At 61.4% G+C, this 15,710-nt stretch overlaps 4 protein-coding genes across 7 annotated transcripts in view; 2 read left to right on the forward strand and 2 right to left on the reverse strand.

Annotated features, from left to right (window-relative positions):
- Window positions 1-87: 87 nt before the first annotated feature.
- MBOAT7 (membrane bound acylglycerophosphatidylinositol O-acyltransferase MBOAT7) lies at window positions 88-4,187 on the reverse strand. Its single transcript, XM_072607476.1, has 8 exons — window positions 4,099-4,187; window positions 3,766-3,845; window positions 3,566-3,695; window positions 3,356-3,482; window positions 2,908-3,052; window positions 1,628-1,991; window positions 866-1,042; window positions 88-785 (listed from the first exon to the last, which is right to left on the reverse strand). The coding sequence occupies exons 2-8, from the start codon at window positions 3,839-3,841 to the stop codon at window positions 374-376; spliced, it is 1,431 nt and encodes a 476-aa protein (XP_072463577.1). The 5' UTR covers window positions 3,842-3,845; window positions 4,099-4,187; the 3' UTR covers window positions 88-373.
- Window positions 4,188-4,190: 3 nt separating this feature from the next.
- On the forward strand, window positions 4,191-7,121 carry TSEN34 (tRNA splicing endonuclease subunit 34). Of its 4 annotated transcripts, none has more exons than XM_072607481.1 (4): window positions 4,191-4,948; window positions 5,630-5,795; window positions 5,877-6,104; window positions 6,736-7,121. In XM_072607481.1, the coding sequence occupies exons 1-4, from the start codon at window positions 4,706-4,708 to the stop codon at window positions 6,921-6,923; spliced, it is 825 nt and encodes a 274-aa protein (XP_072463582.1). In that variant the 5' UTR covers window positions 4,191-4,705; the 3' UTR covers window positions 6,924-7,121. The 4 variants fall into 4 exon arrangements, with proteins under 4 accessions (XP_072463582.1, XP_072463583.1, XP_072463585.1 ...); XM_072607482.1 differs by having other exon boundaries at window positions 5,928-6,104; XM_072607484.1 differs by having other exon boundaries at window positions 5,982-6,104.
- A 4,927-nt stretch (window positions 7,122-12,048) lies between these two features.
- RPS9 (ribosomal protein S9) lies at window positions 12,049-14,232 on the forward strand. Its single transcript, XM_072607494.1, has 5 exons — window positions 12,049-12,269; window positions 12,503-12,629; window positions 12,729-12,851; window positions 13,533-13,719; window positions 14,000-14,232. The coding sequence occupies exons 2-5, from the start codon at window positions 12,533-12,535 to the stop codon at window positions 14,175-14,177; spliced, it is 585 nt and encodes a 194-aa protein (XP_072463595.1). The 5' UTR covers window positions 12,049-12,269; window positions 12,503-12,532; the 3' UTR covers window positions 14,178-14,232.
- Window positions 14,233-14,970: 738 nt separating this feature from the next.
- LOC140507332 (paired immunoglobulin-like receptor B) overlaps window positions 14,971-15,710 on the reverse strand; it is a 62,951-nt gene continuing 62,211 nt past the window's right edge. The window contains exon 27 of the mRNA XM_072615444.1: window positions 14,971-15,606. Coding sequence (XP_072471545.1) covers window positions 15,418-15,606 — 189 coding nt within the window. The 3' untranslated portion in view covers window positions 14,971-15,417. The remainder of the gene's footprint in view (window positions 15,607-15,710) is intronic.

The raw sequence follows: 15,710 nt of genomic DNA on the forward strand, positions 1-15,710 counted from the left end.
TGCTCCTCACTCCCAGGCAAAAGGAAACCTCAGGAACGGTAGGTCTGGGGCTCCCAGGATCTCCCCTCAGAAAAGTACCAACACAGCTTTTGTCCAAGGGTCTTTTATTGTGAAAATTAAAATTCCACCCCCCAAGGAGCCGGCCTAGGGGGAAGCTGGCACCAGGGTTCCCAGCCACATCAGTCCCCTGGAATAAGACTCATCAAGCCTGACTCTCAGGGACCCAGGGGGCCCAATCCTCCTGTCCCTTAGGAATCCAGGCTTCTGGGTCTCGAGCCCCCTTAGCCTTCAGGTGCCCCAGGGATTCTGGTGTGCCCCCCAAGTTCTGGGGAGCTCAGTGCCAGGACCTGTCCTGCTCAACCCCAGGGGTCCCTCACTCCTCCCGCAACTTGTCTGGAGGAGTGGGAGGCTTGTTCGGGGGAGTCTTGGCTTCAGCCCTGGAGCCGCCTCCCCTGCGGCCAGGGCCCCCTCCCCCCAGGGCCAGCCCCAGCCCCAGGCCAGCCAGGGCAAGAAGGTGGATGCAGAAATAGATGGAGGCCCAGTAGCGTAGGGTGTCTTGCAGTGAGAGCAGGACGAAGCCCATGCACATGTAGTCATAGGCCCGCATCTTCAGGAACCAGTGAGCCCAGTCCCAAGTCTGCTGGGCCTTGGGACTGAGGCGGCGGCGAAGGCCTGACTCCAGGCAGCCCTCAGCTGCCAGGCACAGGGGGATAGTCAGGAAGCTCAGGTAGTAGCCAGGGTGGATGCCGTGCCAGTAGGCACTCAGCAGCATGGTCCAGGCACTCCTGCAGGGGTTGGGGCAGGACATCAGAGGGTCCCTCTCCTGTCCAGCCTCCATCCCCACAGCCAGCACCAGGTGGCTCACCTCAGCACATAGGAGCGTACAGGAGCACTCTTGTAGATGTACTGAGCAAGCCACCACTGCACTGTCATGTTCCAGTAGCGCATTCCATCCCGGACACGCACGCAGAAGTCAGTCCCGTGACAGTCGATGTTGCGAATGGTCTCATAGTCATATTTGGTGGCTGCCCCAGCTTCCAGGCTAAAGGAAGAGCCCTGGGGTCAGGAGGGGTTCCTGATTCCCCTTCCATGCCTTCTAAAGCAGCCTGGTTGGGGCCTGTGTATCACTAGTTTCTGTGTGAAGTTGTCCCCTGGCTATGGGGAGGTTTAGTTAATGGGGAGAGGGAGCCTCTGAGGGTGACAGGCTGTTCAAGGAATCCTACAGCCCAAGTCTGTGCAAGGTTATTGAAAAAGGTAAACCTATCCCTTGGCAACAGCTGCCAGAAGCAAGGTCCAGGTTAGCTTGGGGAGGCTATGGTCAAACTCCTCTGGACCCAGGACACCAGAGCTGTGAGGGGCCAATCCTACACTTCAGCCTTATGACCCCCAGGGAGAACTTGGGGGAAGGGGTGTTGAACACCACCTTCCTTTGGCCACAGGATGACCAGGCCTTTCTTACTGACCATAGCCATTGTGGAGACAGCCCTCCAACAGCGAGGGAGGAGCCAGCCTGAGCCATGTTCTCCAAGGGGCCATGGTTAGTAGGAAGAGGCTGGTCTCAGATACAGAGACCATGCAGACCACCTGGCCATCCCTTGGCCCCAGTGACCTTTCGTGGAATGCTGACCTGTCTGGGGCAGGGTAAGGCTGGGTAGGGCCACCCCCGGCTCTTGACTTGGCCCCCACGGGGTAGGCCCCGAATCCGGCAGCTATGCAGTCACACTCAGCTGCGATCCAGGCCACGTAGAAACGCATTCGGAAGGCAAAGAAGATGGGCACCATGTAGAAGAGGCGGAATGCCAAGGATCGGTTGTAGAAGGCATCCTCCCGTACAGCCTCCAGGGGGAAGAACCAGGAGGACAGCAGAAAAAGCAGTCCAAAGAGGGGGGCAAGCCGGGCCCGGAGCAGCAGCGGCTCCAGGCTGGGCACCGCTGCTGCTGCCGCTCCTTGGTGCAGCCAGTCATGGTAGGTGCGGTAGCGGTAGAAAGGGCCTGCCAGGGGAAAGGGGAGGTCAAGGCTGATACGGATCCTCAACAGAGACACCTGAGACCACAGAAGATGACACAGAACACACCAATAGCAATAACCCGTGGGCACTCTCCAAGACAGCTTCAGGAGGTCCCTTGAGGGAGAAGTCACTGACACTATTCCCATTACACAGAGAAGGAAACAGGTTATGATCACACAGCCAGTACACACCAAGGGCAAGATGGGAAACAGCAGCATAGGGTCACACTGCCCATCCCAGAGCCCTGCTGGGTCCTTTGAGGTCAGCTGGGGCAAACTGAGGCAGGAAGCAGAAGATCTGGTAGCCCCTCAGGGAGAGGCACCAAGGGATAAGCCGGCCCAGGGATTTTAAGTGACTTGCCTAGGGGCCCTGAGCTGGTAAGTGTCACAGGTGGCATTTAACCCGGCTCTTCCCAATTCCCCATCCAGCAGCCTAGTCACTAGAAGATGACAGGGAGGTGTGATGAGACTCAGTATTCTGAGTGGCCCACAAGCTCAACATGGATCATTGCGGGATGTAGCAGCTAAAAGCTAACTTGAGCTTGTGTGGTGTTGGGTTCGGTAGTGGGGCTCTGCCGTTAGGAGGGCACCAAGAAGCTGATGAGGCCTGGGGCAAGGGCTTGGGGATTAGCAGAAGGGCTTGGAGAAAAGAAGGCTCAGAGAGGACATGGGAGCTTCCTTCCACTGGGTCCTGCTGGCCTCCCTATGGAGGAGGCTGGGCTGGCTGCCTCCAGACACACTGCACACCTCCTAGCTGGAAGTCTTTGGCTGGATGGTCATTTCTGGGGGGGGGCCTTCCAGGTGACAGCCAGAGAAGAGAGAGCCAAGGACAAAGGGGAGGGTGCAAGGTGACAGAGACAAGACGAGCAGATGGCTGGCTGCCCGGCAGGGGTGGCTCACCAGTCAGGAGGCCCACGTAGCAGTAGCTGTAGCTGAGTGTCTGGGACAGTGAAGGCACAGCAAGAAGCTGTCCCACTGGCAGAGGCTTCGGAGGGTCTTCCTTCTGCGCCCGCAGCTCCTGCACCTCGCTGGCAAGGCTCACCAGCTGGGAGGGGGCACAGGGTCAGGACCTGGCCCACCCAGTGCCCCCTCCCCCAGGGAGCTCCAGGGTGGGAGGGCCTGGGTTCCAAGCCCGCCAACGATCCTTACTGCTGGAGGGGGGCCTTGGCTGAGGCTCTGGGGTGCACAGGGCTGCAAGGCCCCCCAGCTCCAGCCTAGATCCGCGAGGCAAGCAGAGCAGGACACCCAGCAGATTCCTCTGGGAACTAAGAACCCCGTGGGGCCCGCTGGCCGGAGGGAAGAGCCTGCCGGGCACCCGGTTCTGGCTATCAGAGCGGGCCGGCCTCACCTTGAGCGTGAGCAGCAGCTGCAGGGCGTTGGTGAAGGGCGTGGGGGCCGGGAGCCCGAACACGGTGACCATTCGGAAGAAGAGCAGGTAGAGGAAGGTCCAGGCCAGGGCCAGCGCGTGGCAGGATCTGCGCGGAGGAAGGGGAGACAGAAGTGGGCCGCGGCTCTCCAGCCAGGCTCCCCCCGGCGCAGGAGCGGCCGGCGCCCTTACCTGGGCCAGGTCTGCATGATGATCCAGGTGCCCAGGACGGTGACCAGCGAGTGCAGCACGTGGGGCCCGCAGGTGAGCAGGCTCAGGGCCACCCCCACCCCCGCGGCTCCCCACTGCTTCAGCCCCGGACCTGGAGGGGAGCAGCGGTCAGGGCGGGGCACCCCGAGAGCGCCCTCCCTCCCAAGGGGAAGCTGCCTCACCCGCTTTCTTGAAGAGGAAGCCGATGGGGACGGCGATAAGGAGGATCGCGAGGTACGTCCACTCCTCGGGCGTCATGGTTCTGGGTGGGGGAGCGGGGCCTGAGTGACCCAGGCACGCCCCCCCAGCCCGTCCAGGGTCGGAGGCGGCGGGCCCGGGCACCCCCCACCGCCCCCAGGGCCCCGGCATCCCGCTCCGAGCCCCTCCCCCCGGGCCTCCCCCCCGCCCCGCCCCGCCCCCGCTGCCTCCCGCATCTCTCCTCCCTCGGCCCCTCGCTGAGCTCCATCTCGCCCGCCCCGGGGTCTCCGGCCCCGCACGGCGGTACCGCACCCCACCTGCAGCCCAGCGCCCCGCCCGGCCCCAGGCCCGAACAGCGGAGGCAACCTCCCACCCCCAGCGGCTCCGGCCCGGCCCGCCGCCCCGCCCCTTCCGGATCCGGGGCGGAGCCCCAGGCGCCTCACGAAGCCTGCGCCCCGGGGCTGGCAGGGCGGGGCTGGGGCGGGCGCGGGGCGGGGCTGGGCTCTGCGCCTAGCGCCGGAAAGGGGCGGAGCTGAAGCCTGAGCTTTGGGAGGGGGGTGGGGCTCTAAAGGGGTGGAGCTGAGGGATGAGCTACGGAAAGAGGCGGAGTCTGAGATGAGGCCTTCGGAAAACAGAGGGAGCAAGGCGTTACTGGAAGGGGCGGAGTCTATGGCCGGGGCTTTGGGGAGGGGGCGGAGCTGACGCCCGGCGGTTAAGAAGGAGAGTGCTTGGCTGCTGAAAGTGCAGGGAACGAAGGCGGGGCGTTTGGAGAAGGGGCGGGGCCGCAGGCGGCTCGAACTCTGAGGGGGCGTGGTTTGGGCCCGGCCTTCGGCTGCGTGGGCTGGAGGACCCGCTGGGCACGTGGGCGCCCGCCTACTGGCCGGGAGGAGGAGCCCCGGACGGGATCCGGGCCGAGCCGGCGTGATGCTGGTGGTGGAAGTAAAGGCCGGGCAGGCCCTGGTGTGGGGCGCCGAGGCGGCGCAGACGCTGCGGGAGAGGCTAGGCGTGGGGGGCCGGCTCGTGGGCAGCCTGGCTCGGGGCCCCCGGCAGAACGCGCGCCTCGGCCTCCCGCTGCTGCTACTGCCCGAGGAGGCCCGGCTGCTAGCCGAGATCGGCGCCGCTACGCTCGTCACCGCCCCGCGCCCGGACCCCGGCCAGCAGGCCCAGGTACCCCGTGGGGAGCGCGAGGCGGGAGAGGCTGGGACCCCGGGGCGGGGCCCGAGAGGCCGGGACCCCGGGGGCGGGGCCCGGGAGCCTGCGACCCCGTGGGGAGCGCGAGACGGGAGAGGCTGGGGCCCCGGGGCGGGGCCCGAGAGGCCGGGACCCCGGGGGCGGGGCCCGGGAGCCTGGGACCCCGTGGGGAGCGCGAGACGGGAGAGCCTGGGACCCCGGGGCGGGGCCCGAGACGCCGGGACCCCGGGGGCGGGGCCCGGGAGCCTGGGACCCCGTGGGGAGCGCGAGACGGGAGAGCCTGGGACCCCGGGGGGAGCGCGAGACGGGAGAGCCTGGGACCCTGTGGGGAGCGCGAGACGGGAGAGCCTGGGACCCCGGGGCGGGGCCCGAGAGCCTGGGACCCTGTGGGGAGCGCGAGGCGGGAGAGGCTGGGACCCCGGGGGCGGGGCCCGGGAGCCTGGGACCCCGTGGGGAGCGCGAGACGGGAGAGCCTGGGACCCCGGGGCGGGGCCCGAGAGCCTGGGACCCTGTGGGGAGCGCGAGGCGGGAGAGGCTGGGACCCCGGGGGGAGCGCGAGACGGGAGAGCCTTGGCCCCCGGGGCGGGATGGGCGGTGGAGCCCCGGGCGCCTGGGTCCCCAGCCGCTGCCAGCCTCCCCCTTGTCCCCTTTCCTCAGGCCGTGGCCGCTTACCATCAGGAGCAGGAGTCGGGATTCCGGGAGCAGCGAGCCCTGGCGTGTGAGGCCCGGCGGAGGCGTCTGCAGGACCTGGCCCAGCACATCGCGGCGGGCCGGGCCCAGAAACAGCGGGGGCCGAGGGAGGCGGAGCAAGGAGAGGAGGGAGGTGAGGTGGGGAGCCTTGGGGGAGGGGGCCGGCAGTGTCCGGCAGCGCCCCAACTCTCCTCTTTGGTCTCCCCCGGACCAGGGCCGCAGCCCCCTTTCCCAGAGACTGCAATGCTGGTCCAACTCCCCACAGCCCGCCCCAGAGTGGCCTGGGCCAGGCCCCTGGACTGGCACCATCCCTCCCCAGATTGGCCCCACGCTGGGAACCCAGCCCACGAACTGCGGTACCGAGTCTACAAGGATCTGTGGGAAAGGGGCTACTTCCTCACCTCCGGGGGAAAGTTCGGGGGTGACTTTCTGGTCTATCCAGGTGAGCTGGCTCTTCCCCACCCCCTTTACCTCATGGTCCCTTCAGGTGTAGCCCATCTGTTCTGTGTCTAGCTTTGAGGACTTGGCGGGGAGGGATACACAAACCCCTGTGATCAACAGGTTTCTTCCTTTGCTTCCCTTTCTAAGAGCAGTTGTGCCAATTCTACACCAAGTAACCTGACCTTCTCTGGGTCTCAGTTTTCCCAGTGTAAAATGGGGGTTTGGGAGTGGAGTGGCAGAAAAGCAGACTTGGGATTGGTGTCACAGGAGCTTCCTAAGTCATCAGAGCTGCTGCCAAGAGGAATGGCCTCCTCTCTTTTGGGGACTCCAGGCAGGAGCTGGATGCCTTGTCCAAGACGGTAGATTCTGATCTCTGAGCTCATCCAGGCCACCCCTCTGAACCTTCCTGCCAGCTCTGACTTTGTCCCCTTGGACTCGGGGTTCTTAGCCTTCTGTTCCTCATGCTTTTTCCAGGCCTCAGTTTCCTCAGCTGTCCAGAATGAACCTCAGACTTCTTCTCACCTCTGATCTGTGCAGTCTGGTGGGGGTGGGTGAAGGGAGGGTTGGGAAAACAGATGAAATCAGAGGTGTCACCTCCCCCTACCTCACTGTTCCCTTCTCCCCAACCCCAGGTGACCCTCTTCGCTTCCATGCCCACTTTGTGGCCCAGTGCTGTGCCCCTGGGGACGCCCTCCCACTGTCAGACCTTGTCTCTGCTGGCCGTCTTGGGACCAATGTGCGAAAAACCTTGCTCCTCTGCTCCCCTCAGCCTGATGGCTCTGTGGCCTACACCTCCCTGCAGTGGGCTGGTCTGCCATGACCAGAGAAGAAAAGGGTTACAGGATCTGGGCTCCTGATTCCTTGTGTGATCCTGCTCCTCATCTGTATCCCAGATGTTTTGGACTCAAGGGTATCCCTGTGCATTTCAACTGGAGAACCCAAGACTCTTGGGCCAGGGAAGGAGAGTAGAGGGCCACCATTTACTGTTTCAGTGGAATTAAAATCTCTGGACGAGCCAGAGGCTTTGTGGTACTGCAATCCTGGGGGCCAGACCCTCCAGGGAGACTGAGGCAGCCCCTGAATTCCAGAGATGTCTCAGTCTTTTCCTCTGGCCTTAGTCTCTTCATCCTTAAAGTGGAGGCAGCAGTTGGGGGCTGGGATGGGAAATTCTTATTTTACCAAAGGGGCCTGGGAGTTGCTTGGGCTCAGAATTGGAGACTCTCAGTGGCCAAACAGAAGGAATCTAATCTATCTTCCAAGTAACAAGATGACTCGGTTCCTCCCAAGTTTCCTCTTTCCTGGTTACTTTATGGTGGGGAGAGACCTTGATTCCCGTGGCGGCTAAATGTTGCAGTGCCAGGAGGGGAGTCAGGGACACCTGAGTTCTAACCCATCCTCAGACATTTCCTAGCTGTGTGACCCTTGGCAAATCAATTCTCCTTGTTCTGCCTCAGTTTCCTTATCTGTAAAATGGGGATGATTCTAGGGGATACTTCCCAGGATCAGCACTTAGCACATAGTAGGTGCTTGTGCAAATGCTATTATTATTTTATCACGTTACTGCCTTCCTATGATAGAGTTTCAGGGCCCCACGCTGCTGTTTGCCCTGCTGTGGACACTGGCAGCACTCCTGTGCACCAAGCCTTCTCTGAGCAGAGATGGCATGCCAGTGCTCCTCTGGTCTGTCATTTCAGTCCAGTCTGACTCTCTGTGACCCCCTTTAGGGTTTTTTTTTACAAAAATACTGGCACACTCTGCCATTTCTTTCCCCAGCTCATTTTACAGATGAGGAAACTGAGGCAAACATTTAGGCCCCTAAATGCCCAGGGTCCTGAAGCTAGGGAGTGTCTGAGGCTGGATTTGAACACTGCCCCAGGGCTACTCATTTCCCCCTCACTCTTATCCTCTTCATGCTCCAGTCCTGGACACCAGGCCTCTTGAGGCCTCTCCTGTTCTCCATGATCGACTCTCTGGGACCTCTCAGCTGCCAAGGTGGTCTTTCTAATGCTTGGGCCTGACGATGTCACACCTATGTCCAGACCCCCCCTCTTTTTGTTTCTAGGGACCTCCAGGGGCCAGACTTATTGCACATTACCGCCTTTCACCCATTTCCTATGGCGCTACCCTAAAACCTCCTAGCAATGGCCCCCTCTTCACGCTTGCCTTTTGGAATCCATTTTTCTTCCACACTCAGGTTGGGGGCTTTTCTCTATGGGAGTCCCTTCTTGGTGCTCTCAGTGCTAGAGCCCTCTCTCCCAAATCACCTTATATTCATCTTTTGTATAGACTATGTGTGTATGTTTATATACAGCTATATGATGCAGGCATACATATATATTACATATATACATATATATGCATACATATGCCTGGCCTAATTGCCATGGGCTGCCCAGGTTCTCTTACCTAACTCAGGTCTTCCATGGCCAGCCGGATAAACGAATGAGAGAAGAGACCTCCAGAGTCAAACAGAGGTGTAGGCTTTATTCCAGATACAAGCTACATGTCAGTATGCAGGGCTAGTGCTCCCTGTGGGAGCCCCCTTCTCCCTCCTGAGGAGCAAGGAAGAACGACAACCCCTCAGGCTTTCCTGTCCCCATTTAAGCTCTCCCCCTGGTAGTTCGCTCATGGACTGCATGCTCTCAGCCCCTTAGCCAATTAACAAAAGGTGTGCTCAGACCACGAACCAATCTCAAGGGTGGGATGCTCTCCTCAAGCAAGTTTCCACTGAGAAGAGGTGGAAAACGAGATAACTCGTGTCTCACTCCTCAATTCCCAGCTGTTCTCTGGGGGGGCCTCATGAGAGCTCAAGAAGTCCTCACCTGTACCTGACCCAAGACCGTTCACGTGAGAATTGAGCCTACCTTAACATACATATATAGATAAATAGATGTTTATGTGTGTATCTCCAGGAGAATGGATGTAGGTATGATATATATACACATATACACATGTGTGTGTGGTGTGTGTATACATGTGGATATGAATATGCACATACACATGCACACATATACATGTATATTAGTACATGCATTTCTCCAGTAGAATGGATGCAGGTATATGTGTGTGTATGTATAAATATGTATGCATATATACACACATGTAGATACATGTTCATATGTGCATCTCCAGTAGGATGGATGCAGGTATGGCATATATACATATATATGTGTGTGGTGTGTATATATAGGTACATGTGTGTATACACATACACATATACATGTATGTTCACATGTGCATCTCCAGTAGAATGGATGCAGGTATATGTGTGCGTACATATTTATATGTACGCACACATCATACATACATACATACATAGATACATGTTCATATGTACATCTGCAATAGAATGGATGCAGGTATGGTGTGTATATGTATGTATACGTGTACACACTCAAACATGTCCATGTGGATATATGTTCATATGTGCATCTCTCCAGTAGAACGGAGGCTTCTTGAGAGCAGGGACTGTTTGGCTTTTATAGTTACATCCTTGGTGCCTAGTCCAGGGCCAGGTACCCAGCAGGAGCTCAATCACTGTTTGTTGACTGATTGCTGTGGGAGTCATGAGTTCATGGAGGGGAGGAAGTAGACCTGCTGGATTTGGAGAGAACTTGAATTCACATCCTGTCTCTTGTGACCCTGGGCAAGTCCTTTTCCTTCTCTGGGCTTGTTTCCCTATCTGTAAGGGGCTTGGATTCCATGACCTCCAAGGTTCCTTCCAGTGCTAGTCCTAAATAAAGCACAATGTGAATATTTGCTATTAGGTATTTATATCTTGGCAGGGTTTTAAAAAATCTCCTTCCTAAGTTATAAACAAAACAAAACAAGTCCCTTTGCCCAGAGAGTGATCATTTTTTTAATCTTCCCTTCATGATGGCTGGGCAGGTAGGTAGAGCAGTGGATAGAGCATTGGGCTTGGGATCAGGAAGACTAGTCTTCCGGAGTTCAAATTTGGACTCAGAATAGCTGTGTGACCCTGGGCCAGTCACTTGACCCAGTTTGCCTCAGTTTCCTTATCCATAAAATAAGCTGGAGAAGGAAATGGCCAGCCACTCCATTATTCTTGCCAGGAATACCCCAAATGGGATCAAGGAGAGTCGGACATGACCAAACAATCTGCTAATAACATATGAAAATGGGCAGCTGGGTGGTGCAGTGGATAGAGCACCAGTGCAGGAGTCAGGAGGACCTGACTTCAAATCTCACCTCAGACACTTGACACTCACTAGCTGTGTGACCTTGGGCAAGTCACTTAACCCCAACTGCCTCATCCTGGGTCATCTCTGGTCATTGTGATGACTACCTGGTCACTGGATTCAGATAGCTCTGGAGAAGTGAGGCTGATGACCTGCACAGCCCTCCCTGACTCCAAACAAAGTCAAGTGCAAGTGGCATGGCCTTTGGCGACGAAGGATGGACACACACACCACATATGAAAAGACTCCTTATCACTGAAGGTGATTGTAAATAGCTGAAGAAAGCATCCCCTTTATTTTAAAGAAAATTATTTAGCAGATAAATTTGTTCATTTATTAGTGTGTGTGTGTCTCCCACGCTCTCCAGCCAGGTTTTGTCCACACGTTACTGAGAAGTCCAGAGAAGCATGATGTGATCTTTCCCAAACCTAAATCAGCCCAAGTGCAAGGTCAGATGTTTGCGGTTTTATTGTCCCAGCATCAGTGTGTGCTCTGCTTGGAGGATCCCTCCCACTAGCGCATCCCTCGGTGCGTACTGAGAACAGCCCAATGAAGCCACAGCCACGTGGTCTGCAATCCCACGGGCAGCCTGCTGTCCGTACCCACAACAGTCTGCGTTTCTGAGGAGTTGGGAAGATGTGACCAACTCTAGGGAGATTTCGCCTGGGCGGTGGGATCCCACGGCCGGTTCAGCGGAACGTCTGGGCCCGGTGGGCAGGTGTAGATCTGGACGACCGGAGATGGCCCAGGACGTGGTGGGGCACCTTGAAGCTAAGGTCTTTTACCCATCCCAGTTTGACTGAGGCGGTGCCAACCAGGGCCCAAGCACACACTAAGTGGGGCGACCTAGGGGCACTCTGCCCAAAGGGGATGTAAATTTTAATCTCTGAAACCTTTTCTTTTCTTTCTTGAGGACCAGCCTTAACCCTAAAGCATTCAGGTTCCTGTGGATAGGTCAATAGGTCCCGCGGGAAGTTTGGGGGCACGGACAAAAACGCAGCGGCCCCGCCCTGGGGGAGCTCAGCTTTGGGGCGGGTGGATGGTTTCCGCCCTGGGGGGGGGGGGGGTCGGTGGCCGGCCTGCCGGGTCCTTGCGGCAGGGCCTGGTGGGATCCCCAGAAGGGGCATGGAGACACGGGCTTGGCCTGGGATCACCGGGGCCGGGGGGCGGGGCTCCAGGCTGCGGGCCGGCCATCAAGGTCCTCCCTAGATTCGCATCCCCGGAGCCCCAGGCTGCCCGGCCCCGTCTGGATTCTTCCCTCAGCCTTTCTCTCGTCTCCATCGGGGTGCTCACCCTCTGGCCGGCCCGTGGCACGTGGGAGGCCCCTCAAGAGCCAGCCCAACATGGAGGACGACCAATAAAAGTTTCACTCGGGCTGAAGGAAGGCTTGGGTCGACCCGGCCTGTCGGTATTTTGGGGTCCCGAGCACCCCAAACCTCAACAGGGGCACCACTGCTCGGCCGACCCCCCCAAAGCTGGAGCAGCGCTCCGGGGGTTGCGCGCCTCCGGGAGCTTGACCCCAGGATAGGGTCATTCAGAAGGCTCGCGGTTTCGGGGTCCAGGTCTGTGTCCTTTGGGGGGGGGGCGGACGACCTGCATGGGGGCTGGGGGAGGGGCAGCCCCAGGGGTAGGGCCGTGAAGGTGCCCAGAGGCCGATGGCGGCTGCACGTGCCTAAGACCTTCCGGTCCGAGGGACAGGCAGTGAGCTCCCCACGCCCGGCGGCCTTCCGGTCCAGACCACGCCCATGTTCCAATCGGGGTTTCGGACCAGACCTGGGCTGGAGCCCGCGGCTTGGCCAGGACCAGGGCCGGGCAGGCCCCGAGCCCGGCCCCGCCAGTCCGGGCCGCTCGCCTCCGATTGGCCGGCTCCGCGCTCGCGCACCGACGTCACCGGCCCCGCCCCGGCGATATAAAAGCCGCACGCCGGCACGCCTGGCCCTTTCCCGGTAGTTGTGAAACTGCAGCAGGTGAGTGGCGGCTGCCTGCGCTGGGGAGGGCGGGAGGGAAGGAGGGACGGGGCTCGGAGCTCTCGCGGCGGCCCCCGAGGCCCCGCTCTGCGCGCGGCCGCCGGAGCGCCCCTTCGGCCCCTTGTTCGCCCGTGCTCGGCCTGGTCCCCGGGCCGCTCCCCTCCCCCGCCCCCGGGCCGCGCGCAGGCGCCGGAGCGCCCTTCCGAGCCCGCGTGTCTCGCCCCCACGCGCAGGCGCGGCCGTGCCGTACCCGCTAGGCCAAGATGCCGGTCGCCAGGAGCTGGGTGTGTCGGAAGACGTACGTGACGCCGCGGCGGCCCTTTGAGAAGTCGCGGCTGGACCAGGAGCTGAAGTTGATCGGTGAGCGGCGGGCGGGCGGCCGAGGGGGCTGGGGGGGTCTGGGGGGAGGCGGGGGGGGGGGGGCGCGTCCACCCACGTGCTCCCCTCCCCTCCCCCCAGGCGAGTACGGGCTCCGCAACAAGCGCGAGGTGTGGAGGGTCAAGTTCACGCTGGCCAAGATCCGCAAGGCGGCGCGGGAGCTGCTCACGCTGGACGAGAAGGACCCGCGGCGGCTGTTCGAAGGTGGTGGGGGCGGGGAGCCGGGAGGTGGGGGCGGGGCGGCCCCGCGGTGTGGCCCTAGCACCCCGCTCCGGGCTGGGGGAGGGGAGGGGCGGCCCCCCGCGGCGTGTCCCCAGCACCCCGCTCCGGGCTGGGGGTGGAGGGGCGGCCCCCCGCGGCGTGTCCCCAGCACCCCGCTCCGGGCTGGGGGAGGGGCGGCACCCCCGCGGCGTGCCCCTAGCACCCCGCTCCGGGCTGGGGGAGGGGAGGGGCGGCCCCCCAGCGGCGTGCCCCTAGCTCCCGGCTCCGGGCTGGGGGAGGGGCGGCCCCCCTGCGGCGTGTCCCTAGCTCCCGGCTCCGGGCTGGGGGAGGGGAGGGGCGGGCCCCCCCCCCCCCCCCCCCCGGCGGCGTGTCCCTAGCTCCCGGCTCCGGGCTGGGGGAGGGGCGGCACCCCCGCGGCGTGTCCCCAGCACCCCGCTCCAGGCTGGGGGAGGGGAGGGGCGCCCCCCCCCCCCGCGGCGTGCCCCTAGCACCCCGCTCCGGGCTGGGGGAGGGGCGGCACCCCCGCGGCGTGTCCCCAGCACCCCGCTCCGGGCTGGGGGAGGGGCGGCACCCCCGCGGCGTGTCCCCAGCGCCCCGCTCCGGGCTGGGGGAGGGGCGCCCCCCCTCCCCCGCGGCGTGCCCCCTAACCCCGCCCGCCCGCAGGGAACGCGCTGCTGCGGCGCCTGGTGCGCATCGGCGTCCTGGACGAAGGTAAGATGAAGCTGGACTACATCCTGGGCCTGAAGATCGAGGACTTCCTGGAGCGGCGCCTGCAGACGCAGGTCTTCAAGCTGGGCCTGGCCAAGTCCATCCACCACGCGCGCGTGCTCATCCGCCAGAGGCACATCAGGTGGGCTTCGTGTGCCCCCGCAGGTGACACCCCGGGCTGAGCCCCCAGGGCCGCCCCAGCCGCTGCCACAGTTAGCTGGGGCGGGGCCGGCGCCCCTCCCCAGCCCTGCGCAAGGCTCACTGCGGCCCAGCCGTACACCTTGTGAAGGCCGCGCTCAGGTGCGGGGCAGCCCAGGTGAGGGGGCAGGGCCTGCGGGGAGGGGGAGGGGCTGCCGACTCCACCCAGGGATCGAGCAGGAGCCGCGGCGTCCTGAGCGCTGACCTCCCAGCCTTCCTCGCAGGGTCCGGAAGCAGGTGGTGAACATCCCCTCCTTCATCGTGCGCCTCGACTCGCAGAAGCACATCGACTTCTCCCTGCGCTCGCCCTACGGGGGCGGCCGGGCTGGCAGAGTCAAGAGGAAGAATGCCAAGAAGGGCCAGGGAGGGGCGGGCACCGGCGACGACGAGGAGGAGGATTAAATGCACAGCCCCCCCAAAGTTTATCGCATTGGAATAAAGCTCTTTAACTTGTGAAGTGGCCGTTGTCTTCTGTGGCCCCGAGGGAGGTAGGGAGAGGGGGGAGGAGGGGTGCCAGCTCAGCCCTTGAGTCCCTCAGGATAGTCAAAGCACTGCCCCAGGGACCATCTCCTCTGAGAGCCTTGGATGTGTCCCCCAAGCTGCCGAGCCCAGCCTCTGCAGCCGGCACTGGGGGAGGAATCTGGAGAAAGGGACCCGGTGGGCCCCTGCAGGTGACTCCTGCCGCCCCAGATGGCATCCTGGGACAGGTTGGCAAGCTACCTCTGCCCCCCTGCAACCCCATGACCCCATGGCTGTGCTAAGGGTACAAAAAGGGCAAAAGCTACTAAGGCGTCAGTTGTACTGGGGGTGACAACGATGCGAACAAGAAACAGAAGACTCCTGAATGAAAAGGGGGGGGGGGCTAGGGAAGGCTTCCTGGAGAAGGGGAGGGGGTAGCAGGGCCTAGGGGCTGGAGACACCCAGAGCCTGAGCGTCTTCCTGTGCTAATAGCGGGCTCCTAGGATTGATCGCAGAGTAATACCCGAGAGGTAGGAGGGGCCTGGGACCGGGTAGGAGCAGGACACGAACCGATCTGCTTTAGGAAAGTTAACGGTGGCTGAACAGTCCGGAGCGAGACTGAAGCGGGAGAGCCACCCAATGCCCGGAGCCAGCATTCTTGCAAAGCAATCCCCATAGGTGTGCTGCCACGCTACCTGAGACCCCCCTCCCCCCAATTCTCTTGCATTTACTACCGTTTACTGTGCAGCCTGTGCCCAGGGCTTTATAATGATCTCATTCCACCCTCACAGCTGGGAGGTGGGTGATACTGTATCCATTTGACAAATGGGGAAACTGAATCCGAGGGCTTGTCCAGGCGCAGCATTCTGAGCAAGAGCTCCTGCCGCTCAAGCCCTTGCACGGGAAATGGTTCGATGGCAGGGGGACCGCGGCATTTCCAGTTCAGCTGAAACCTTCCCTGCACGTTTGTCTGCCCCCTCAGAATGGGACATTTCACTTCTCTGTCTCCAGCGCTTGGCAGAATCATTGAGCGCCTACGTTGGGCTGAGCCCTTGGCCAATCTAACTGCCTAGGCACAAAGGCACAAATCAGTCTGCTGCCCGAGGTGCCCAGGTGGGGCCATCCACCCCGTGGTTCAGGTGTCCCAAGGTTTCCCCATCCATGCCTGGTAGCTTCAGTTGTCTCACAGGCAGAGCCAGGGAGGGGCCTCTTCATCCTGGGGTCCCCTGGGCTCAGGCTGAGCTCCCTGAAGGGCAGCATAGAGGCTGGGCTCCACTAGTTCAGAGGCGGGAGGGTCCTTGGCCCCAGCCTTGAGGCTGCTGAGGTTCAGCTGGGCGTAAGTCACTTCCTGAGGGTCTTCTCTTTTGGGAGCCTGGCAAGAGAGGATGAAGGGATTCAGTGGGACATGGGGCAGGAGAGCTGAGAAGGGGAAAGGACCCTGAACCCTCCCAGCTGTGTGCTCTGGGGCAGCCTCTC

This window comes from Notamacropus eugenii, chromosome 5 (assembly GCF_028372415.1).
Source record: "Notamacropus eugenii isolate mMacEug1 chromosome 5, mMacEug1.pri_v2, whole genome shotgun sequence".
In the NCBI taxonomy this organism is placed as follows: domain Eukaryota; kingdom Metazoa; phylum Chordata; class Mammalia; order Diprotodontia; family Macropodidae; genus Notamacropus; species Notamacropus eugenii.

Coding starts and splice junctions, on each gene's coding strand:
- RPS9 (XM_072607494.1), top strand. CDS start 12,533: ATGCCGGTCGCCAGGAGCTGGGTGTGTCGGAAGACGTACGTGACGCCG. Junction 12,852..13,532: donor CCCGCGGCGGCTGTTCGAAG/GTGGTGGGGGCG, acceptor GCCCGCCCGCAG/GGAACGCGCTGCTGCGGCGC. Junction 13,720..13,999: donor ATCCGCCAGAGGCACATCAG/GTGGGCTTCGTG, acceptor CCTTCCTCGCAG/GGTCCGGAAGCAGGTGGTGA.
- TSEN34 (XM_072607480.1), top strand. CDS start 4,706: ATGCTGGTGGTGGAAGTAAAGGCCGGGCAGGCCCTGGTGTGGGGCGCC. Junction 4,949..5,629: donor ACCCCGGCCAGCAGGCCCAG/GTACCCCGTGGG, acceptor CCCTTTCCTCAG/GCCGTGGCCGCTTACCATCA. Junction 6,105..6,735: donor TGACTTTCTGGTCTATCCAG/GTGAGCTGGCTC, acceptor CCCCAACCCCAG/GTGACCCTCTTCGCTTCCAT.
- MBOAT7 (XM_072607476.1), bottom strand. CDS start 3,841: ATGACGCCCGAGGAGTGGACGTACCTCGCGATCCTCCTTATCGCCGTC. Junction 1,043..1,627: donor CCTTACCCTGCCCCAGACAG/GTCAGCATTCCA, acceptor CTCTTCCTTTAG/CCTGGAAGCTGGGGCAGCCA. Junction 786..865: donor GTACGCTCCTATGTGCTGAG/GTGAGCCACCTG, acceptor CAACCCCTGCAG/GAGTGCCTGGACCATGCTGC.